At 55.0% G+C, this 20,549-nt stretch overlaps 1 protein-coding gene across 1 annotated transcript in view; it reads left to right on the top strand.

Moving 5' to 3' along the window:
* Positions 1 to 20,549, top strand: part of LOC115408660 (filamin-A) — a 53,209-nt gene that overhangs the window by 23,840 nt on the left and 8,820 nt on the right. The window contains 36 exon segments of the mRNA XM_075410474.1: positions 3,526 to 3,777; positions 3,860 to 3,957; positions 5,394 to 5,541; positions 5,634 to 5,752; positions 5,825 to 5,902; positions 5,994 to 6,156; positions 6,479 to 6,679; positions 9,850 to 9,987; positions 10,416 to 10,542; positions 10,810 to 10,946; positions 11,020 to 11,216; positions 11,289 to 11,402; positions 11,503 to 11,646; positions 11,721 to 11,844; positions 11,932 to 12,092; positions 12,172 to 12,262; positions 12,369 to 12,538; positions 12,618 to 12,645; positions 12,648 to 12,734; positions 12,836 to 12,948; positions 13,264 to 13,413; positions 13,505 to 13,823; positions 15,495 to 15,541; positions 15,543 to 15,569; positions 15,571 to 15,670; positions 15,876 to 16,019; positions 16,022 to 16,037; positions 16,112 to 16,272; positions 16,347 to 16,519; positions 16,804 to 16,845; positions 16,847 to 16,929; positions 17,149 to 17,305; positions 17,380 to 17,569; positions 19,794 to 19,817; positions 20,265 to 20,281; positions 20,283 to 20,513. Coding sequence (XP_075266589.1) covers positions 3,526 to 3,777; positions 3,860 to 3,957; positions 5,394 to 5,541; positions 5,634 to 5,752; positions 5,825 to 5,902; positions 5,994 to 6,156; positions 6,479 to 6,679; positions 9,850 to 9,987; positions 10,416 to 10,542; positions 10,810 to 10,946; positions 11,020 to 11,216; positions 11,289 to 11,402; positions 11,503 to 11,646; positions 11,721 to 11,844; positions 11,932 to 12,092; positions 12,172 to 12,262; positions 12,369 to 12,538; positions 12,618 to 12,645; positions 12,648 to 12,734; positions 12,836 to 12,948; positions 13,264 to 13,413; positions 13,505 to 13,823; positions 15,495 to 15,541; positions 15,543 to 15,569; positions 15,571 to 15,670; positions 15,876 to 16,019; positions 16,022 to 16,037; positions 16,112 to 16,272; positions 16,347 to 16,519; positions 16,804 to 16,845; positions 16,847 to 16,929; positions 17,149 to 17,305; positions 17,380 to 17,569; positions 19,794 to 19,817; positions 20,265 to 20,281; positions 20,283 to 20,513 — 4,571 coding nt within the window.

Here is a 20,549-nt window from a genome sequence, read left to right as displayed (position 1 = left end):
CAGCATCAGAGCTACACTCTTTTCAGTGTTTCTGCCGTTTCCATGGAAACCGGGTTTTCAGAGCACTGCCTTGTCAACATGGAGCGGTCCTGCAGGGTGGATCAGACAGCTGAGTCCCTCAGAGGCTGCTGGACCGACGGCGGCCGGGTCTCTGTTACCCGGACCAGGTCTCTGTTACCCGGACCAGGTCTCTGTTACCCGGACCAGGTCTCTGTTACCCGGACCAGGTCTCTGTTACCCGGACCAGGTCTCTGTTATCCGGACCAGGTCTCTGTTATCCGGACCAGGTCTCTGTTACCCGGACCAGGTCTCTGTTACCCGGACCAGGTCTCTGTTACCCGGACCAGGTCTCTGTTACCCGGACCAGGTCTCTGTTATCCGGACCAGGTCTCTGTTACCCGGACCAGGTCTCTGTTACCCGGACCAGGTCTCTGTTACCCGGACCAGGTCTCTGTTACCCGGACCAGGTCTCTGTTACCCGGACCAGGTCTCTGTTACCCGGACCGCTTCGCCCTCAGTCCTGCTGGTCTGGGTTTGTTCTGGTTTTCAGCAGCTTTAACCTTCAGAACCAGGAGAGTCTTGAAAATAAACCAGACTGTTCTTCACTGAATGTTTTGGACGGCTTCAGTGAGGCTGTACTGACGCATGGGGCTGTACTGGGGCTGTACTGGTGTGGGGCTGTACTGGTGTGGCGCTGTATTAGGGCTGCACTGACGCTGTACTGGCGTCAGACTGTTCCGAGTGTAGACGTGAACGCTGGGATCCATCCTGCTGTAGAGTCTCCATGTTGTGTGTGTGTGTGTGTGTGTGTGTGTGTGAGGACGTCAGGCGGCTCTCGGGGCTGATGTGCTCCAGATGTGTCTGCGGTCGCCCCTCCCCCCTCCGAGTCCACCCAGACACAGAGATCGGGTCAGGCCGTGGGTCAAAGGTCATGATGATGTCATGTTGGGGTGGGGGGGCTCTCTGTGACATCAACGAGCCAAATGGGTGAGTCATGGGAGTTTTCCAGCAACACACACACACACACACACACACACACACACACACACACACAGGCCCGGTGGGGTGGGGTGAGTCAGCAGCCCGGGGGCGGGGCTTGGGGGGCGTGGAGCCTCTCTGTGTCCGTATATGGCTCCAGGCTGGTGGACTGCGGTTTGCTGGGAATGCTGGGAGATTCTTCTCTTGTCGGCTCTGCTGTCGGGAGGAGCAGCGCTGAGAACCAGGCTGAGAGAGAACCAGAGAGAACCAGGCTGGACTTGGTCTCTGCTGCTGAAGGGCAGCTTCAGGGGGGTCTGTCTGCTGGTCTACGATGAAGAGCCGGACCCTGAGTCCAGCTGCCTGACATGAGTCTCCTGAAGCTGGTTCCAGACTGAAGTCTAGTGGTTCTGACGGGTTCGGGTTGGTCTCCATAAACCGGGTCCAGCTGCAGCTGGGGTCAGGAAGGGGCCAGAGAGGGAGCAGTGGGATCTGGAAGAACCGTTCCAGCTCAGACATGCTGTGTCCACCAGTCTGGAGCAGCTCTGCAGGATTTGGTCCTGGTCCTGGTCCCGATCCCAGTCTCGGTCCTGGTCCTAGTCCCAGTCCCAGTCCCAGCCCGGGCCTGCCTGGGCCCTGCTGGTTTCCTGGCTCCGGCTGACACGCCTGCCGGAGCTCAGGTACATTCCTGCTGCAAGCAGCAACCTGCGGTCCGGGTCTCGGAGATGTTTCCCGTGTCTCCGTCCTCGGGCGACATCTCTTCTTTCTTCACCTCTTCTTTCTTCACCTCCATTTCATGATCTGTGTTTTCCTGCTCCGCCGCTCCGGATCTAGACCCTCCACCCTGGACTCGGTCCAGCGAAGCACCAGCTGCCCAGTGTGAGACCCTGAGGCTGCTGGCTCAGCGTGGCTGCTGGACTGCTGAGGCCTGCTGGGAAGTGTCCCTCCCGTCCCTCCCGTCCTCTGTCCAGAGCCATCAGACGAGTCTCCCTTGGCTCTTTTTTAACATCCTCCACCCTGTGTCTTCACCATGCACCACATCCCTCCGCCCCCTCCGTGGCTCGGACCTGCGTCCTTCTTGACCTCGTCCTCTTGTCCAAACGGAGGTCAGACCTGCAGCCACAGTCCTGAGAGACGCTGTCCAGAAGTCTCCTGTCAGACAGAGCGTCTCAGACTGCTGCTTCCCGGTGGAGACGGACCGGAGGCGGACCTGAGGCGGAGCTGCATGTCTCCAGCTCCAGTATTCCTCTGATCGGTTCAGACCAGGTCCTCAGTGTGTCCATAAACTGAACCGGACCAGGTCCCCAGTGTGTCAGTAAACCCAGCGGACCAGGACCAGGTCCCCAGTGTGTCAGTAAACCCAGCGGACCAGGACCAGGTCCCCAGTGAGGCCGGAGAGGCTCTGGAGCAGCCGTCCTATTGGCTGAGGCCAGGATAGCCATCAGCGCCGCGCCTCGATCCCATTTTCTGCTCTTGAACTCGCTCCACCCTTCCTGAAGCTGCAGCGGCGCTATCGCTGCTCGCCATCGGCCGCCGCTCGTGCACGGAGCGTGCACGCCCTGCACTGCATGTGGGAGTCGTCCTGCCCGGACTAGCTTGACGTTACATCACCTCAGCTCCGCCTCCAGCCTCCACACGTTCCTGTGCAGTGAAGAGAGAGAGAGTCCGGTCCGGTCCGCTACAAACCTGCACAGGCTGAGAACCCCGCGGTGGATCTGGTCTCTGCTGGGCCGCAGGGAGTCTTCAGCCGTCCTTTGAGCGTCGCCCCAGACCTCCGTAGACCAGTAACGCCGCCTGGCGTCAGCCCGTCTCGTTTCCACTTCACTGATTAGAATTCCCCAGATCCTCCGACCCGAGCCACAGCGGGTCCGGTTGAGACCAGACCCGTTGGCTCCGGCCTCGGAGTCCGGACACCCCTCTAGTCCACCTCCGTGTCTCAGGCTCTGCCTGAACAGGAGACGAGTTCAGAGCAGCAGCGACTCGGTGGGTCAGGGGCCTCAGAGGGTAAACGGGTGGAGAATGGGTGGATGGATGGGCTCTATCATCCACCTGATCCCCACCCATCCTCCATCCTCCATCCACCCATCCTCCATCCATCCACCCATCCTCCATCCACCCATCCTCCATCCATCCACCCATCTTCCATCCTCCATCCACCCATCCTCCATACACCCACCAATCCTCCATCCACCCACCCATCTATCAATCCACCCATCCATCCATCCGTCCCCCACTCCTCCCTTCCCTCCTGAAAGCTACATAGTGAGCGTCTCATGAGGATAAAGTGGGTTTCAGACTGATCCTCAGTCCTCAGAGACCAGATGAGATCCTCAGTTTTCCTCATCAGCTGATTTTAGTGTTACAGACTGAATGAGTGAGTCGGCTGGTCTGAGGACTGGTCTGGTCTGAGGACTGGTCTGAGGACTGGTCTGAGGACTGGTCTGAGGACTGGTCTGAGGACTGGTCTGAGGACTGGTCCGAGGACTGGTCTGAGGACTGGTCTGTATTAGCGGGGTTTGACGTGGGCTGTGTCTTCTGCTTCCCCTCCAGACTCTAAAGCCATCGTGGATGGGAACCTGAAGCTGATCCTGGGTCTGATCTGGACCTTGATCCTGCACTACTCCATCTCCATGCCCATGTGGGACGAGGAGGAGGAGGCGGACGACGGCAAGCAGAAGACGCCCAAGCAGAGACTCCTGGGATGGATCCAGAACAAGCTGCCCGAGCTGCCCATCACCAACTTCAGCAGGGACTGGCAGAGCGGCCGGGCGCTGGGGGCGCTGGTGGACAGCTGCGCTCCGGGTCGGTCCCGGTCCCGGTCCCGCACCATCACAGCCGTTTGTGTGTATGGAGCTAACCTGGACTCCACCGTTCCGTCCTGCAGGTCTGTGTCCAGACTGGGACCAGTGGGACCAGTCCAAACCGGTGGACAACGCCCGGGAGGCCATGCAGCAGGCTGACGACTGGCTGGGAATCCCTCAGGTACTGGATCCTCGCAGCAGGACGGGTCCGGCTCAGGATCGCAGCTCACTGCTCCAGTTCCACGCTTTTACTGTAGAGACCAGTTCTTCCAAACCCTAGGACGCTTCACTGCGTGGACGCTTCACTGCGTGGACGCTTCACTGCGTGGACGCTTCACTGCGTGGACAGCTTCCAGCGGCAGCCTGAAGACTCGCTGGTTTAGTTCACATGTGAATAAGTAGAATAAGTGTTGATTTATTTCAGTTTGCCCTCTGGCAGGATGGGAGAAGCTGAGCAGCTCTAGATGGATGGAGGATGGATGGAGGATGGATGGAGGATGGATGGAGGATGGATGGAGGATGGATGGAGGATGGATGGATGGGTGTCTATATTCAGCCAATGTAAAAACAGATGTTAGGAAATTTAACAAAACCACAATCTTCAGAAAAGGAAAAATCAGAAGTTAAACTCGTGTGTCTCTACATGGAGAAGCGGCTTTGGACCGGAGGAGGACCAGCTCTCTGCTCTGAACTGGTCCTGGTCCTGCCTCCTCCTGCAGTCTCACATCCTTGTAGATGACCCCTGTACAGTAAAGAAGCGATGGCAGCCATGCCTTCTGACCATCGCGGCGACGTGGAGCCTCTGAGCTCGGCTGTGAACTGTAGTTGGAATCCAGGATGAGGACTGCAGCAGAGGCAGAGAGCCGGTTCTCCAGAGAGCCGGTTCTCCAGAGAGCTGGTTCTCCAGAGAGCCGGTTCTCCAGAGAGCCGGTTCTCCAGAGAGCCGGTTCTATAACGGAGGTTTTACTGACTGGAGTGTAGAGGAACTCTGCTGGTGCAGGGTGTGTGTGTGTGTCTGTGTCTGTGTGTGTGTCTGTGTCTGTGTCTGTGTCTGTGTCTGTGTGTGTGTGTGTGTGTGTGTGTGTGTGTGTGTGTGTGTGTGTGTGTGTGTGTGTGTGTGTGTGTGTGTGTGTGTGTGTGTGTGTGTGTGTGTGTGTGTGTGTGTGTGTGTGTGTGTGTGTGTGTGTGTGTGTGTGTGTGTGTGTGTGTGTGTGTGTGTGTGTGTGTGTGTGTGTGTGTGTGTGTGTGGGCACGGCTGGCACAGCGTGGCGTGCCGACGGTTGGCTCTGCGGTGCTGCTGTTTCCGTCCTGTGTCTCGGTCCCGGTCCTGTGTGGGTGTGACAGTCAGACGGAGACAGTCAGATCGTGTCTCGGTGTCCTCTGTGGGTGTGACAGTCAGACCGAGACAAACGGAGACAGTCAGATCGTGTCTCGGTGCCACCTGCAGGGTTGCGTGTGAGCGAGGGAGCGCCAGACGCCGGGGGTTTTCGGCACAGGAAGGGGTTTTTCTCTGTGGTTTGACTCAAATCACAACACGGTTCTGTTGATCTGGTCTCCATGACGACTCCCCCTGCCTCTCGTCTCCTGAACCCGGCTCCGTCCTGCGTCCATCCCCAGGTCATCACGCCCGAGGAGATCGTGGACCCCAACGTGGACGAGCACTCGGTCATGACCTACCTGTCCCAGTTCCCCAAGGCCAAGCTGAAGCCCGGAGCGCCGCTGAGGCCCAAGCTCAACCCCAAGAAGGCCCGGGCCTACGGACCAGGTGGAGGGGGGGCACCCGGACCCTGACCCGGACCCTGACCCTGACGCTGGCCCTGCTCTGACCCTGTCCCCGTCCCCGTCCGTCCTCTGCAGGCATCGAGCCGGTGGGGAACGTGGTGATGAAGAAGGCGACGTTCACGGTGGAGACCATCAGCGCTGGGATGGGGGAGGTGCTGGTCTACGTGGAGGACCCCGCAGGACACCGGGAGGAGGTCGGTCTGTCCTCCACGCCTCTGATTGGTCCGGGCCGGCCTTCCTCTGACTCCGCCCACCTTTCTCTGCAGGCGACGGTGACGGCCAACAACGACAAGAACCGCACTTACTCCGTCTTCTACACCCCCAAAGTCACCGGCATGCACAAGGTGGGGCTGCAGGACCCGTCCCGTGGACGAGTGTCCCCCTGCGTCCTGCGTCCCGCCCACACCCCTCATGCTGCCCCTCCACACCCTGCAGGTGACGGTGCTGTTCGCAGGGCAGCACATTTCCAAGAGTCCCTTCGAGGTGGAGATCGGCATGGCTCAGGGAGACTCCAGCAAGGCCACGGCCCAGGGCCCCGGGATCGAACCCACCGGCAACATCGCCAACAAACCCACTTACTTCGACGTCTACACGGCTGGTGAGCCCCGAGGGGGGGGGGGGGGGGGTTCTCTGTCACAGTGAACAGGTTTAGACCCACCAAGGAAATGATACCAGTTCCAAAGAAAGAGTTTTATTCTTTCAACAAACATCAGAGGACTCGACCCTGGAAGCCAAGCTGAGCGAGTGAAAGCTAGCTTCCTGGATGCTAGCAGGCTAGCCTCAGCGCCGTGCTGTCAGGGGGAGTTGGGAGATTACCCAGAATGCAGCAGCTGCAGGAGGTTTCGGGGTCATGTCACAGGATGTTGGACTTGCGTTGCGGTCACTCATGTTGTCCCGTCTCTGGCCGCCGTGCCTCTCAGGCGCCGGCGTCGGGGAGGTGGAGGTGATCATCATGGACCCCGCCGGGAAGAAGAACACGGTGCCCTGCACCATCGAGGACAAGGGCAACAGCAGCTACCGCTGCACCTACAAGCCCACGCAGGAGGGACCGCACACCATCTTCATCACCTTCGCCGGCGGCCAGATCAGCAGGAGTCCCTTCACCGTGGGCGTGGGAGAGGGTGAGAGCGGTACACTGCACCAAGGCAGAGAGAGCGAGCAGTACACTGCACCAAGGCAGAGAGAGAGAGCAGTACACTGCACCGAGGCAGAGAGAGAGCGAGCAGTACACTGCACCAAGGCAGAGAGAGAGCGAGAGAGCAGTACACTGCACCAAGGCAGAGAGAGCGAGCAGCACACTGCACCAAGGCAGAGAGAGCGAGCAGCACACTGCACCAAGGCAGAGAGAGCGAGCAGCACACTGCACATACAGACATGATGAAAGACAGAGAGGAGGCTGCCTGCTTCGGCATGTGGACAGGGACAGGAAGAGACAGGAACTGAACATGAGACAGATTTGAGCCCATCACCCTCAGTCATTCTGAAATCCTGAGATTAATAAAGCTGTTAATTGTAATAAAGATGTGTTAGAGTTAGGGCTGGGCGATACAGCCAAAAAATTAAATCTTGATTTTTTTTTTGATTTTTTTTTTTGTTTTTGCTTGAAATCCGTTAAACGATTTTTATCAATTTTTTTTTTCTGTGTAAAGAAACACAATTAAACATTTTTCAAAAATAGGATCTTTTATTGAATGCCAAAACCTCAGCGTCTAACTGTGTAGGTAATATAGTTATTACTGAAGTCATTTTAACACTTGTATGGGCGCTGCATTGAAATAAATAAAATAAAAGGAAAACTGGAGAAACAATTTATAAAAAAAAAAATCCCACACAGATCAAATTTAAGCGCCGACAGAACACGCGATTTAAGTTTCATTTTCATTTTTATCATATTGGTCTTTCTTTCTTTTTGTGCCTTATATCAGCCTTTTCCTTTTTATTTTTCTGATAATTCGGCCAAGTGCATTATGGCAGAAGATAAGGAGTGGACCATGTTTCACTGTAAAAAGCGCCGCGACAGTGTGCGCTTTAATGACGCTCTGCATGAGGCGGTGTGGGATTCTCGTGGCGCCGGGAGAGATCCGGCCGGGATCGCTGGAGGTCGTTTATGGTTTAATCCAGAACCAGGAGGGACCGTGCATTCTCTGTCTGGGGGGCAGGACGATACAACTTTGCTCATTTGTAAGAGAATATTGACAGTAGTCTGTCCCACAGCGCCAGTCCTCCTGGTGGCGACTGTGTGTACTACACGTGTCTGGTTAAAAATGGCGGAGGGACAGAAAACATGAAACTCGATGTTGAGATTTAATTTTTTTTCACATCGATTGAAAACAGCTCTAGTCAGAGTTCATCCAGGAAGTGACGCCTGATCTCCATCTCCAGTTTCCAGTGTTTCTCTCTGGTTTCCAGTGTTTCTCTCTCTTGTTTCCAGTGTTTCTCTCTTGTTTCCAGTGTTTCTCTCTGGTTTCCAGTGTTTTTCTCTCTGGTTCCAGTGTTTTTCTCTCTTGTTTCCAGTGTTTCTCTCTTGTTTCCAGTGTTTCTCTCTGGTTTCCAGTGTTTCTCTCTTGTTTCCAGTGTTTCTCTCTGGTTTCCAGTGTTTCTCTCTGGTTTCCAGTGTTTTTCTCTCTTGTTTCCAGTGTTTCTCTCTGGTTTCCAGTGTTTTTCTCTCTTGTTTCCAGTGTTTTTCTCTCTGGTTTCCAGTGTGTTGACATGCTGTTGTTGTCCCTCCAGTCGTGTCTAATCGTCTCTTCCTGCTGCTCTTTCTGTCCTCAGTTCTTCTGAACAGGCAGTCGTCTGGTTTCTGGAGCCACTTCTTCCTTCTGCTGTCATTTCCTGTTTCCTGGTAACTCTCCTGCACATGCGTTGGTGCGTGCATGCCCTTTTTCTAATTTTGATGCTCTGGTTATAAGAGTGTTAAAGAAAAAACTGCTCGTGTTGGTTTAATGTTTGATTAAACTTTAAACTAACCATACCTTTCACCTCGATATTCTTCAGTCTCTTCATCAGTTTCAGACTGTTGTCTTTTGACACATTCGTTACTTTTCAACCTTATTTAGTTGCTTTTTGTCTTAATTTCTGTTCAGTGTTCTGTGACCCTGGATGTCCCAAAAGGCCCCAATATTATTATTAGGTGTATTATTATGAATTCTTGATAATTAACTTTACAATCTGATCTTCAACGTGGTCTTTTGGTCTTTTTCTTTCCGTCTGTCTCCTTTCATCTGTCGTCTCATCTTTTTTTTAATTTAATTTCTTTATTTTTCATTTGAGGCTTGTTTCTCTCTCCATCACATTCTCGATATTTACTTAAATTTCTTTAAAACGCCTTCAATGTGTCCTGAAGCAGCTTCAGTACGAGCGCCGTTGGTTTAAAGCCAGTCATTGCTCATAAACATGCGGGATTCATTCCTGGTTCCTCAGCTGTGTTGGACCAGAGTCCTGTCCTGAACTTTAAACTGTTTCTATGAATACTCATCATCCTGATTTATATGAATCCCACAAAATCTCAAACTTCATACCACTGCATTTCTTTCCGAGAGGAGATTATTTTCAGTGCAGATGAAGGTAGAATGTCATTTTCTGTGTAGTACCACTTGGTACCAGCAGGCGGCAGTGAGTCAGTTCCAGGTGTAGTCTGTTCTCATTCGTTCACACCTGAACATGTAACAGGAAGTCACTAAAACCTGCTAACAGTGGAGCTCAGTGCTGCCCACCTGTGGACACCACTGCCATGATGTCCGTCTTTCACACTGTGGCTTCATTCATTTCCATTTTATCTCTATAGAACGAGATCAGAACCCTCCTGAGGGTGACGGGTCAGAACCCTCCTGAGGGTGATGGGTCAGAACCCTCCTGAGGGTGACGGGTCAGAACCCTCCTGAGGGTGACGGGTCAGAACCCTCCTGAGGGTGACGGGTCAGAACCCTCCGGAGGGTGACGGGTCAGAACCCTCCTGAGGGTGACGGGTCATAACCCTCCGGAGGGTGACGGGTCAGAACCCTCCTGAGGGTGACGGGTCAGAACCCTCCGGAGGGTGACGGGTCAGAACCCTCCTGAGGGTGACGGGTCATAACCCTCCGGAGGGTGACGGGTCAGAACCCTCCTGAGGGTGACGGGTCAGAACCCTCCGGAGGGTGACGGGTCAGAACCCTCCTGAGGGTGACGGGTCATAACCCTCCGGAGGGTGACGGGTCATAACCCTCCGGAGGGTGACGGGTCAGAACCCTCCGGAGGGTGACGGATCAGAACGTGGATCAGAACCTGTGCTCATACCGTTCTCTTCTGCACACAGCGTGTAACCCGAGCCTCTGCAAGGCCAAAGGTCGTGGTCTTCAGCCCAAAGGTCTCCGGGTGAAGGAGACCGCCGACTTCAAGGTCTACACCAAAGGAGCTGGAACCGGAGAGCTCAAAGTCTCCATCAAGGGCCCCAGTGAGTGAGACCAGAGCCTCTACAGACCAGAGCCTCCAGGCTATGGTGTCCACAGCCCAGAACCCCTCGAGACCCCAGAACCCCTCCACCCTGAAGTCCTCCGTCCAGGACCCCTTCACACCTAAACTCCTCCACCCATGGCCCCCTCCCTCCAGAACCCCTCCACCCTGGACCCCGGTCGCCTCCTGTAAACAGGGCTGTGGACCTGAACTGATCTTTGATTGCCGTCTGGCTGAAAGTTCTTTTGTTTCTGTGTATTTAATCTGGCTGACCTCGACGTCTCGTCACTGCTTTATTCTGAAGAAGGTTCTTAATACTTCTGTGTTTTATGAAGAGAACCAGGTGTAACAATCAGAACTTTGAAAAAAGATCCAGGTGGCAGCTGGAGGCTGGAGAGGGACTAACCCCTCATGTCTTGGTGTCTGCAGAGGGTCTAGAGGAGCCTTGCAAGAGGAAAGATCTCGGAGATGGCGTCTACGAATTTGAGTATTATCCCACCACACCGGGAACGTACTCCATCACCATCACCTGGGGAGGACAGCACATCCCCCGCAGGTATGCTGGATTCACTCTGCGGACCAGGTCTGCAGAAGGACCACTCTGAAGAATGTTCTCCTTTAAAATGAGATCCTGCAGAGAGAAAACTGCAGTTTGAATGTATTGATTAAACCTCTGAAAGCCTGAACGTTCAGGAGAGTTCACATCGCCCATCAGACCATGGGGACATCAGAACGGACTGTCTACTGGGTTTGAGTTCATCTCGACCCGGTTCTGATTCCTGGAGCTCGAGCCTTGACTTCCTCTCCTCTCTGGTGCCTGTAGTCCCATTGAAGTGAAGATTGGCTCTGAGGCCGGCCAGCAGAAGGTCCGGGCCTGGGGTCCGGGTCTGGAGGGCGGCGTCGTGGGCAAATCTGCTGACTTCGTGGTGGAGGCGGTGGGGGACAACGTCGGTACCCTGGGTGAGTCGACAGGGGAATCGGTGAAACGGATCCTGGTCCTGGTCCTCCGCCACTCACACATGTTCCCCTGCAGGGTTCTCCGTGGAAGGCCCGTCTCAGGCCAAGATCGAGTGTGATGACAAAGGCGACGGATCCTGTGATGTGCGCTACTGGCCCACAGAGGCCGGCGAGTATGCCGTGCATGTGCTCTGCAACAACGAAGACATCCAGCACTCCCCCTTCATGGCCGAGATCGTCAACGCGCCAGGAAAGGACTTCTATCCAGATAAGGTCTGCAGCCTCCAGCGTCTCTGGGACCCGAGCCCTCGGCCCGGCAGCTGATGGTCTAATCCCGCCATGCAGGTCAAAGCCTTCGGCCCGGGTCTGCAGAGCTCTGGCCTGGCTGTGGGGAAGCCTACAGAGTTCACCGTGGATGCAAAGCAGGGTGGAAAAGCTCCTCTGAAGATCGTAGCTCAGGTACCACGGTCCTCCTGCAGCGCCGGAACCCGATGTGGCTCCACAGTAAAACAGATTCCCGTTTGAACTACCGCTGTGACATGTTGAGTCTTCTGCTCAGGACGGAGAAGGAAATCCTGTGGAGGTCCAAGTGAAAGATAACGGCAACGGCACCTACACATGCAGCTACACCCCCAAAAAGCCCGTGAAGCACACCGTCATGGTGTCCTGGGGAGGAGTCAACATCCCAGACAGTCCTTTCAGAGTCAGTACATACACACACCGTCAGAAACACACACACACACCTTGCTGCGCTCTTCAGTGTGATTGTGTCTGCAGATGAACATCGGCGCCGGCTGTCATCCTAACAAAGTCAAGGTTTCTGGACCTGGAGTAGCAAAGACCGGCCTGAAGGCCTTCGAGCCCACCTACTTCACAGTGGACTGCTCCGAGGCCGGACAAGGTAGGTCCTCCCGCCCAGACCCAGGCCCACGGACTCAGGGATTCCTGGGGTGACCAAAGTTCAGGAAGCAGTGTCCTCCCCCCTCAGGTGACATCAGCATAGGGATCAAGTGCGCCCCCGGTGTGGTGGGACCCGCAGAGGCTGACATCGACTTCGACATAATCCGGAACGACAACGACACCTTCACGGTGAAGTACACCCCTCCAGGAGCAGGAAGCTACACCATCATGGTGCTGTTCGCCGACCAGGTCAGTTCAGATCGGACTCTGGATCTGCAGGAACCAGACCGGCCCAAGGTCCCGTCTGTAATCCTGCGTTTCTGTTCAGGCTATTCCGATGACGCCCATCAGGGTCAAAGTGGACCCGTCTCATGACGCCAGCAAAGTGAAGGCAGAGGGTCCTGGTCTGAGCCGCAGTGGTAAGAGCCCAGTCTGTCCACGGCTTCCAGTCACCTGTCCTCCACATGGAGGTCTCAGAGGTGGACTTGTCTGAGTGTCACCCTGTGGGTCTGTCTTCTCCGTCAGGGGTGGAGCTGAACAAGCCCACTCACTTCACCGTCAGCACCAAAGGTGCAGGGAAGGCCAACTTGGACTGCAGCTTCAGTGGGCCCACCAAGGCCGAGGCGGTCAAAGACTTCGAAATCATCAACAACCATGACAACACACACACCGTCAAGTACACCCCGGTGCAGCAGGTGAGGCGGGGCGGACTTCAGGTGAGGGCCGGCGGCCCCAGTTTGCTGACGCTCACCGTGTGGCCCGGTTCCCTCCCAGGGGCCGCTGGGACTCGCTGTCACTTATGGTGAGATCAGATTCCCAAGAGTCCCTTCAACGTGGCCGTGGCCCCCACAGTGGACCTGAGCAAGATCAACGTGTCGGGCCTGGGAGACAGTACGTACCCCCACCCATCGCCACCGCACCACACATAGGGGGGTCAGTGAAGTCCCAGATCCAGCCCCTGATCATCCGCCTTCCTCCTCCTTGCTCTGCAGAAATGACAGTGGGAAAGGACCAGGAGGTGACCGTCAAGTGTAAAGGTGCCGGCGGTCAGGGGAAGGTCGGGGCCAAGGTGACGGGACCATCAGGGAAGCCAGTGGCCAGCAAGGTACAGCAGCAGCTTCCCTTAGCCCAGCGATTCTGAAGGTCTGAAGGTACTGAGGGTCAGCCATGACTGGTAAATTGCAGTCAGTTGATCAGAATTTTTCATCTGATTGATCTTAGTTGTAGAATTTGCGTGAGGAAAACTCCGAGGGAAACCTCAAGGAGTCAGATACACAAGAATCAAACTGAAAGAGTTGAGAAGTTTAAGGGAAGTCTTGCCATGAGACAAGTCTCAGAACAGAGCCTTATCCGGCGGTCCAGGAGGTTTCAGACTCTTCCTCCAGCATCTCAGTGAAGAATGAAGGTTGTGTGTCGGTAGGTGGAGCCTGGACTGAGCCCAGAGACCAGTCAGGTGAAGTTCATCCCCCGGGAGGCGGGGCCATACCAGGTGGAGCTGACCTATGATGGCGTGCCGCTTCCCGGATCCCCCTACACCCCCACAGCTTACCCCACCACAGACCCCTCCAAGGTGGGCCCTGCTGGGACTTTGATTCTTAGGGTCTGGAGTGACAGCGGCCATGTTTAAAGACTCTGCCCCTTCTCCACCTCCTCCTCCTCAGGTACGCTGCTCCGGCCCCGGGTTGGAGCGTGCCAAAGTTGGGGAGACGGGGGAGTTCGTTGTGGACTGCACCAACGCCGGCCCGGCTGAGCTGACCATCGAGATCATCTCAGACAGCGGCACAGAGGCGGAGGTCCACATCCAGGACAACGGAGATGGGACCTACACCATCACCTACATCCCGCTCTACCCCGGCTCCTACACCCTCACCATCCGCTACGGGGGCCAGGACGTGCCCAATTTCCCCACTCGGCTCAACGTGGAGCCGGCCGTGGATGCCAGCGGCGTCCTGGTGTTCGGACCAGGAGTGGAGGGCAAAGGTAGGAGGACTTCGGCCCAATCCCATTTCTCTTTCTAGCCCTACCCCTTGCCCCAGTGGTGGGCACAGCTAACCGAAAAGTTAGCTTCGATAACCGTTCTTCCGCTAACTGAAAAGTTAGCTTCGATAACGGTAAACCGATAAACTGCTAAAAGATATAGCTGAAGGTAACAATAACCGCTAACCACTAACGCCTGGTTCACACAGGACGCGCCGCGTGCGGAAGCGGCAGTGCTGCACACCGAGTTTCGGATCGAGCTCCTATCTGACGGTTCATAGGCGCGGGGTAGCGCCGCGAGCTCCTCTCTATTTTCTCCGCGAGCACATAGGGGATTATTTGTTGACGTCGCGCCATGACGCAAGCACGTAAGCAAGTCATTCAAATATCCCCGGAATCTTGAGTTCCAGGGCTTTCTAACAGTTTCTGTATCATTTCAATCGGACAAACGGATTGGCAGTTATATGCATTACAAAACCCATGTTTTTTTTTTCGAAACAATTTCGGCGTTTTTTAAACCGCAGAGTAGAGACTTTTCATACGAGAGGCGTTCAAGTACCCTCGGAAACCAGAGTCGCTAACCGTGGTAAATTTAGCGGAAGCTAATTAGTCCGCTAATGTTTTTCAAAGTTAGCTGAACAGCTATCCACTACTGAAAATGTTAGCTTCGCTAATTAGCGGTTAGCTGATTAGCGGACTGCACCCACCACTGCCTTGCCCCTACCCTTTTGAAATGGAGTGCTAAGGGGTAGGGCCGAAAGTAAACCCCTCCGAATTGGGACACCCCTTCGACAATCGCGTACGTCATCAGTAGTCGCCGCTGCTGATGACGTAGGCAGGTGCGACAATTGTTTGCCGATGAAGAATGTTTTTCTTACATTTTAAAACTTTATTAATTGAGAAAATAATTACATTTATGAACTTCTTTTGTTGCGGATGCTGCCATCTTGCCGATCTTGGACAGCTTTCTGGGAAATCTGTCCAGTGGCGGCCGGTGTCTAAGGGCGCTTGTTTTGTCTGCCTACACTGCGAGTAGCGGGGGGGGGTTAGTTCACTTCCGCATTGGCGGGAGCGCTCGTGTCCGCACTCGAGCATTCCAGGCACATTCCAAACACAACAGATAGACGATTGTTTTCAATAAACTGGTTTCTTCAACACCGCCCACCTGGAATGCGCGGGTGTGGACACGAGCGCTCCCGCCAATGCGGAAGTGAACTAACCCCGCCCGCCACTCGCGGTGTAGGACGACAAAACAAGCACTCCCGCCGCCGCCCCTCGCCACCGGCCGCCACTGGATCATACCCCTCCGCTTGAAGTGTACCTCGGGAGAATCTCCATTTGGAGGGGTGAATAGCCCTCCCCCTTCCCCCGACCCCTCTGTCATAATGACAATCGGGACACCCCTACCCCTCCATGTGAACGGAGGGGTAGGGCCAAGGGGGAGGGCTGAGGGGTGAAATGGGATTCAGCCTTCATCATGACCCCATGAATACAGACACTGCACCACCAACTCCACCACCCAGACAGAGCACCACCACCAGACACTGAGCACCACCAGCACCGCCGTCCAGATGCTGGACAGTCACCAGCTCATTAGGGTGTGTACTGGCAGTGACCTCAGTGGACCTGAAGTGTCTTCGTGCTGCTCTGTCTCCTGTCTCTCCGGTGTTGAAGGTGTCTTCCGTGAGGCGACCACGGACTTCACCGTGGACGCTCGTGCACCTCACTCAGAGCGGAGGCGACCACATCAAAAACCCTCATCAGCAACCCGTCAGGCAGCCGCACGGATGCCCTGATCACCGACCTGGGAGACGGCACCTACAACTGGAGTAACACTCCCTACTAGGAGGGTGCGTTCAGCTTTTGGTTCTGGTTCTGTCCAGATGTGATTACCTGTATTTGTATTCTCTGCAGGTCTTACCTGAATGCTGTAAAACAGAGTATTTCATTTTAATGAGCTTAACACAGCGGGAAATCAGTAGAATCTGTGGCTGCCGTGCTGAAGACGGCCGTTTGTGGCCTGGCCTTGTTTAAAGCGGTCTGTCCCTGTTCCAGGCCCCCACAGTGTGGAGGTGTGCTATGACGGCTCTCCGGTGCCGAAGAGCCCATTCCGTGTCGCAGTGACGGAAGGCTGCGACCCGACTCGTGTCCGTGTGCACGGTCCGGGTCTGAAAGGAGGCATCACCAACAAGCCCAACAAGTCACAGTGGAAACACGGTACGTGGCCCCGGGGCGCCGTTTGGGGGGCGCGGTCCGATCCGGGTCCGGTGTGTGATGCGTCTCCTGTGCAGGGGTGCTGGTACCGGAGGACTGGGTCTGGCCATGGAGGGTCCGTCAGAGGCCAAGATGTCCTGCACTGATAATAAAGACGGCAGTTGCAGCGTGGAGTACATCCCATACGAGCCCGGGACGTACAACCTCAACATCACCTACGGCCGCCAGCCCATCGCAGGTGAGCCCCCGCCCCCGGGGCCTTGACCTCTGACCTGCCGGCACCTCCGCTCACCGCCTGCTTCTGCCTGACAGGAAGTCCGTTCTCAGTGCCGGTCAGCGACACAGTGGACAGCACCAAGGTCAAGTGTCAGGGACCGGGCCTGAGCAACGGCGTGCGAGCCAACATCCCGCAGGCCTTCACCGTGGACGCCTCCAAAGCCGGAGTGGCCCCGCTGCAGGTCCGGGTGCAGGGGCCCAAAGGTGAGGCCGCCGGCACCGATCCACCCATCTGGGTCCCATTTCAGAACTGATGAAAGCTCATCTGCCACCGCTTCGTTTCTTTGTAGTTCTTTTTCTATTTACGTCAGCAAAACTGAAAATAAAGGCAAAACAATTACTTTATCTTTTTAGAATGTTTAGCTTTAAAAGTGTTTTGTGTAAACAATCCTCAACGCTGTGTGGACAGCCAGCTGTGGAGCATCGGACTCATTCCCGTCTGCTGCCAGATGTGGCTCTAGACTCATTCCTGTCCCCCGTCCGTTGTGTCCAGGTTGTGGTGGAGCCGGTGGAAATCGTGGACAACGGAGACCAGGACACACACCGTCAACTACGTCCCCACCAGAGAGGGTCCGTACTCCATCAACGTGCTGTATGCCGACGAGGAGATCCCACGCAGGTGAGGACGTGTCCCGATGTCCAGACAGGACACTGACTGATACTGGACCTTCACTCAGGAGCAGCTTTTTAATTCAGATAAGCTGAGTTATAACCAACCTGGAGGAGCTGATCGTTGCCGTACCAGAAACTTCTGCCAGGACTTTCTGGACAGAATCATGAAATGACGCTCAGCAAACCGTGTCCTCTGGAGTGTTGACTGTCCCTGTCCCTGTCCCAGCCCCTATAAGGTGAAGGTGCTCCCCACCCACGATGCCAGTAAGGTTCGAGCTAGCGGCCCGGGCCTGAACACCACCGGGGTTCCCGCCTCGCTGCCGGTGGAGTTCACCATCGATGCCAAAGACGCCGGCGAGGGTCTGCTGGCGGTGCAGATCACGGTGAGTCCTCAAGGGACGCTGGGAGACACGTCTCCGCTTCTCCCGAGAGCTTTGACAACCCGTTTCCCGTTCAGGACCCGGAGGGCAAACCGAAGAAGGCCAACATCCGAGACAACCACGACGGGACATACCTGGTGTCCTACGTCCCCGACATGACGGGGCGATACACCATCCTCATCAAGTATGGAGGGGACGAGATCCCATACTCACCCTACCGCATCAGGGCGCTGCCCACCGGGGACGCCAGCAAGTGCACCGTCACAGGTACACGCACACACACACACACACACACACACACACACACACAGACAGAGACACACACGCACTGAAACACTGCGACAGAGACACACACACACTGAGACAGAGACACACGCACTGAGAGAGAGATGCACAAAGACGACACACGCACTGAGACAGAGACAAACACACAGACATACTGCGACAGACACACACACACGGACAGACAGGTTCAGGTGTTAACAAGAGTTTGTTTTTGCGTCTGTTGGTTAAACCTGGCTGCTGATTGGCTCAGATTATACAGACAAACTGAAGGGGCGGGATCAGAGGGACTACTGGGTTGTGATTGGCTCCAGAGCGTTTGTGGGCGGGATTAGGGTGCTGTGGTCTTGTTTTGGATTAAAGGGGACAGCTCTGTAAAAAAGGATCAAGTATTTATCAGACATGGACTGTATTTCTTAAATAAAGGCCAAAGCGCCTTTATGCTGCGAGGACATGCAGGAGTCTCTCTGCAGAATGTGTGTGTGGTTCATTACACAAACAAACAGCACCTGCTAGTGGAAGAACATGAGAACTACATGGTTTAACTGCTCCTGTGTAAAGAAACAACAGAATGGCCAGTTGATTGTTACCTCTGGGATTGTGTTTGTTCACAGAAAACTGTGTTCATTGTTTTTCAAAACTCGAATCAAGCAGATAATCAGTCTTTTCCTTTGTGATTTCATCTCTGAGCTTCTGTGCATTTATGTTTTCCTCACGCTGTGCTCCTCAGTGACACCCCCTCTATCTCCCCCCTGCTGTGAGCACACACACACACACACACACACGCGCGCACACACGCACACACACACACACACACACACACACACACACATACACACACACACACACACTCCTGCTTCACACAGCCACGTGTTGTTTTAGGTGTTCAGATCATAAGTTGAGCCACCGTTCACTCCAGGTTTTTGCTACTGTTCACTACAGAATTTAGCCACAGGTCACGCCCAGCTTTAGCCGTCATTCACTCCAAGATTTAGCCACCATTCACTCCAGGCTTTAGCCACTGTTCACTCCAGGCTTTAGGCACCGTTCACGCCAGGCTTTAGCCACTGTTCACTCCAGGCTTTAGCCACTGTTCACTCCAGACTTTAGCCACCGTTCACTCCAGGCTTTAGCCATTTTCACCCCATGTTTAACTACTGTTCACTCCAGGCTTTAGCCACCATTCACTACAGAGTTTAGCCACCGTTCACTCCAGGCTTTAGGCACCGTTCACTCCAGGCTTTTAGGCTTTAGGCACCGTTCACTCCAGGCTTTAGCCACTGTTCACCCCAGGCTTTTAGGCTTTAGGCACCGTTCACTCCAGGCTTTAGCCACTGTTCACCCCAGGCTTTTAGGCTTTAGGCACCGTTCACTCCAGGCTTTAGCCACTGTTCACCCCAGGCTTTTAGGCTTTAGGCACCGTTCACTCCAGGCTTTTAGGCTTTAGGCACCGTTCACTCCAGGCTTTAGCCACCGTTCACTCCAGGGTTTAGCCACCGTTCACTCCAGGCTTTAGCCACCGTTCACTCCAGGCTTTAGCCACCGTTCACTCCAGGCTTTTAGGCTTTAGGCACCGTTCACTCCAGGCTTTTAGGCTTTAGGCACCGTTCACTCCAGGCTTTAGCCACTGTTCACTCCAGGCTTTTAGGCTTTAGGCACCGTTCACTCCAGGCTTTAGCCACCGTTCACTCCAGGCTTTAGCCACCGTTCACTCCAGGCTTTAGCCACCGTTCACTCCAGGCTTTAGCCACCGTTCACTCCAGGCTTTTAGGCTTTAGGCACCGTTCACTCCAGGCTTTTAGGCTTTAGGCACCGTTCACTCCAGGCTTTAGCCACTGTTCACCCCAGGCTTTTAGGCTTTAGGCACCGTTCACTCCAGGCTTTTAGGCTTTAGGCACCGTTCACTCCAGGCTTTAGCCACTGTTCACTCCAGGCTTTAGCCACCGTTCACTCCAGGCTTTAGGCACCGTTCACTCCAGACTTTAGGCACCCTTCACTCCAGGCTTTAGCCACTGTTCATGCAAGGTTTTAGCCATTTTCACCCCATGTTTAACTACTGTTCACTCCAGGCTTTAGCCACCGTCACTCAGGCTTTAGCCACTGTTCACTCCAGGTTTTGCCACCCATCACTCCAGCTGGACTGTATTTGTCACTCTTTTTGTTTTCCTCTCGCTCCGCCCTCCCTGCTTCCTCACCGTTCCTCTGTCAGTGTCAATCGGCGGTCACGGTTTAGGTAAGCCACTGAATGCCCTGCGCTCGTCTCTGTTGGCATGGAGGGTAGTGCAGCAGCTTCCCGGACCCTCTCTGTCCGGGACGGTCTCTCTGGCCCCGTACCTCTGTCCCCCCCTTCACTGTTGTAACTGTCGTCTCCGTCTGACGTCCTCTGGTGGACGACTAATGGACTAACGGAGGAGGATGGCATGTTGAATGGCTCTGTGGCTAATCTAGCGGATGACGTCATGGTAACGCCGTACCGTAGATGGAATAACACGACTAGATCTCATCAACGTTAACCTCAGGCCATGGTTATGGAATGTGCATGCTGAAATGAAAGGTGTGTGTGTGTGTGTGTGTGTGTGTGTGTGTTGTGTGTGTGTGTGTGTGTGTGTGTGTGTGTGTGTGTGTGTGTGTGACGGTGCCTGCCTGTGTGGTCCTCTGAGCTCTCTGTCTCTGTCTGAAGGTGCTGGTGTCGGCCCGGACCATCCAGATCGGCGAGCAGACCGTCATCACGGTGGACGCCAAGGCCGCCGGAAAAGGCAAGGTGACCTGCAGCGTGTGCACGCCGGAGGGGGCGGAGCTTGACGTGGACGTGGTGGAGAATGAAGACGGCACGTTTGACATCTTCTACACGGCGCCGCAGCCTGGCGAGTATGTGATCTGCGTGCGCTTTGGAGGCGAGCACATCCCCAACAGCCCCTTCCAGGTGACGGTGAGTGACGGCGTCTCTCACACACCCCACACACAC

Source organism: Salarias fasciatus, chromosome 20, assembly GCF_902148845.1.
Source record: "Salarias fasciatus chromosome 20, fSalaFa1.1, whole genome shotgun sequence".
NCBI lineage: Eukaryota > Metazoa > Chordata > Actinopteri > Blenniiformes > Blenniidae > Salarias > Salarias fasciatus.
The sequence above is the reverse complement of the archived record's forward strand: the minus strand, read 5'-3'. Positions and strand labels throughout refer to the sequence as shown.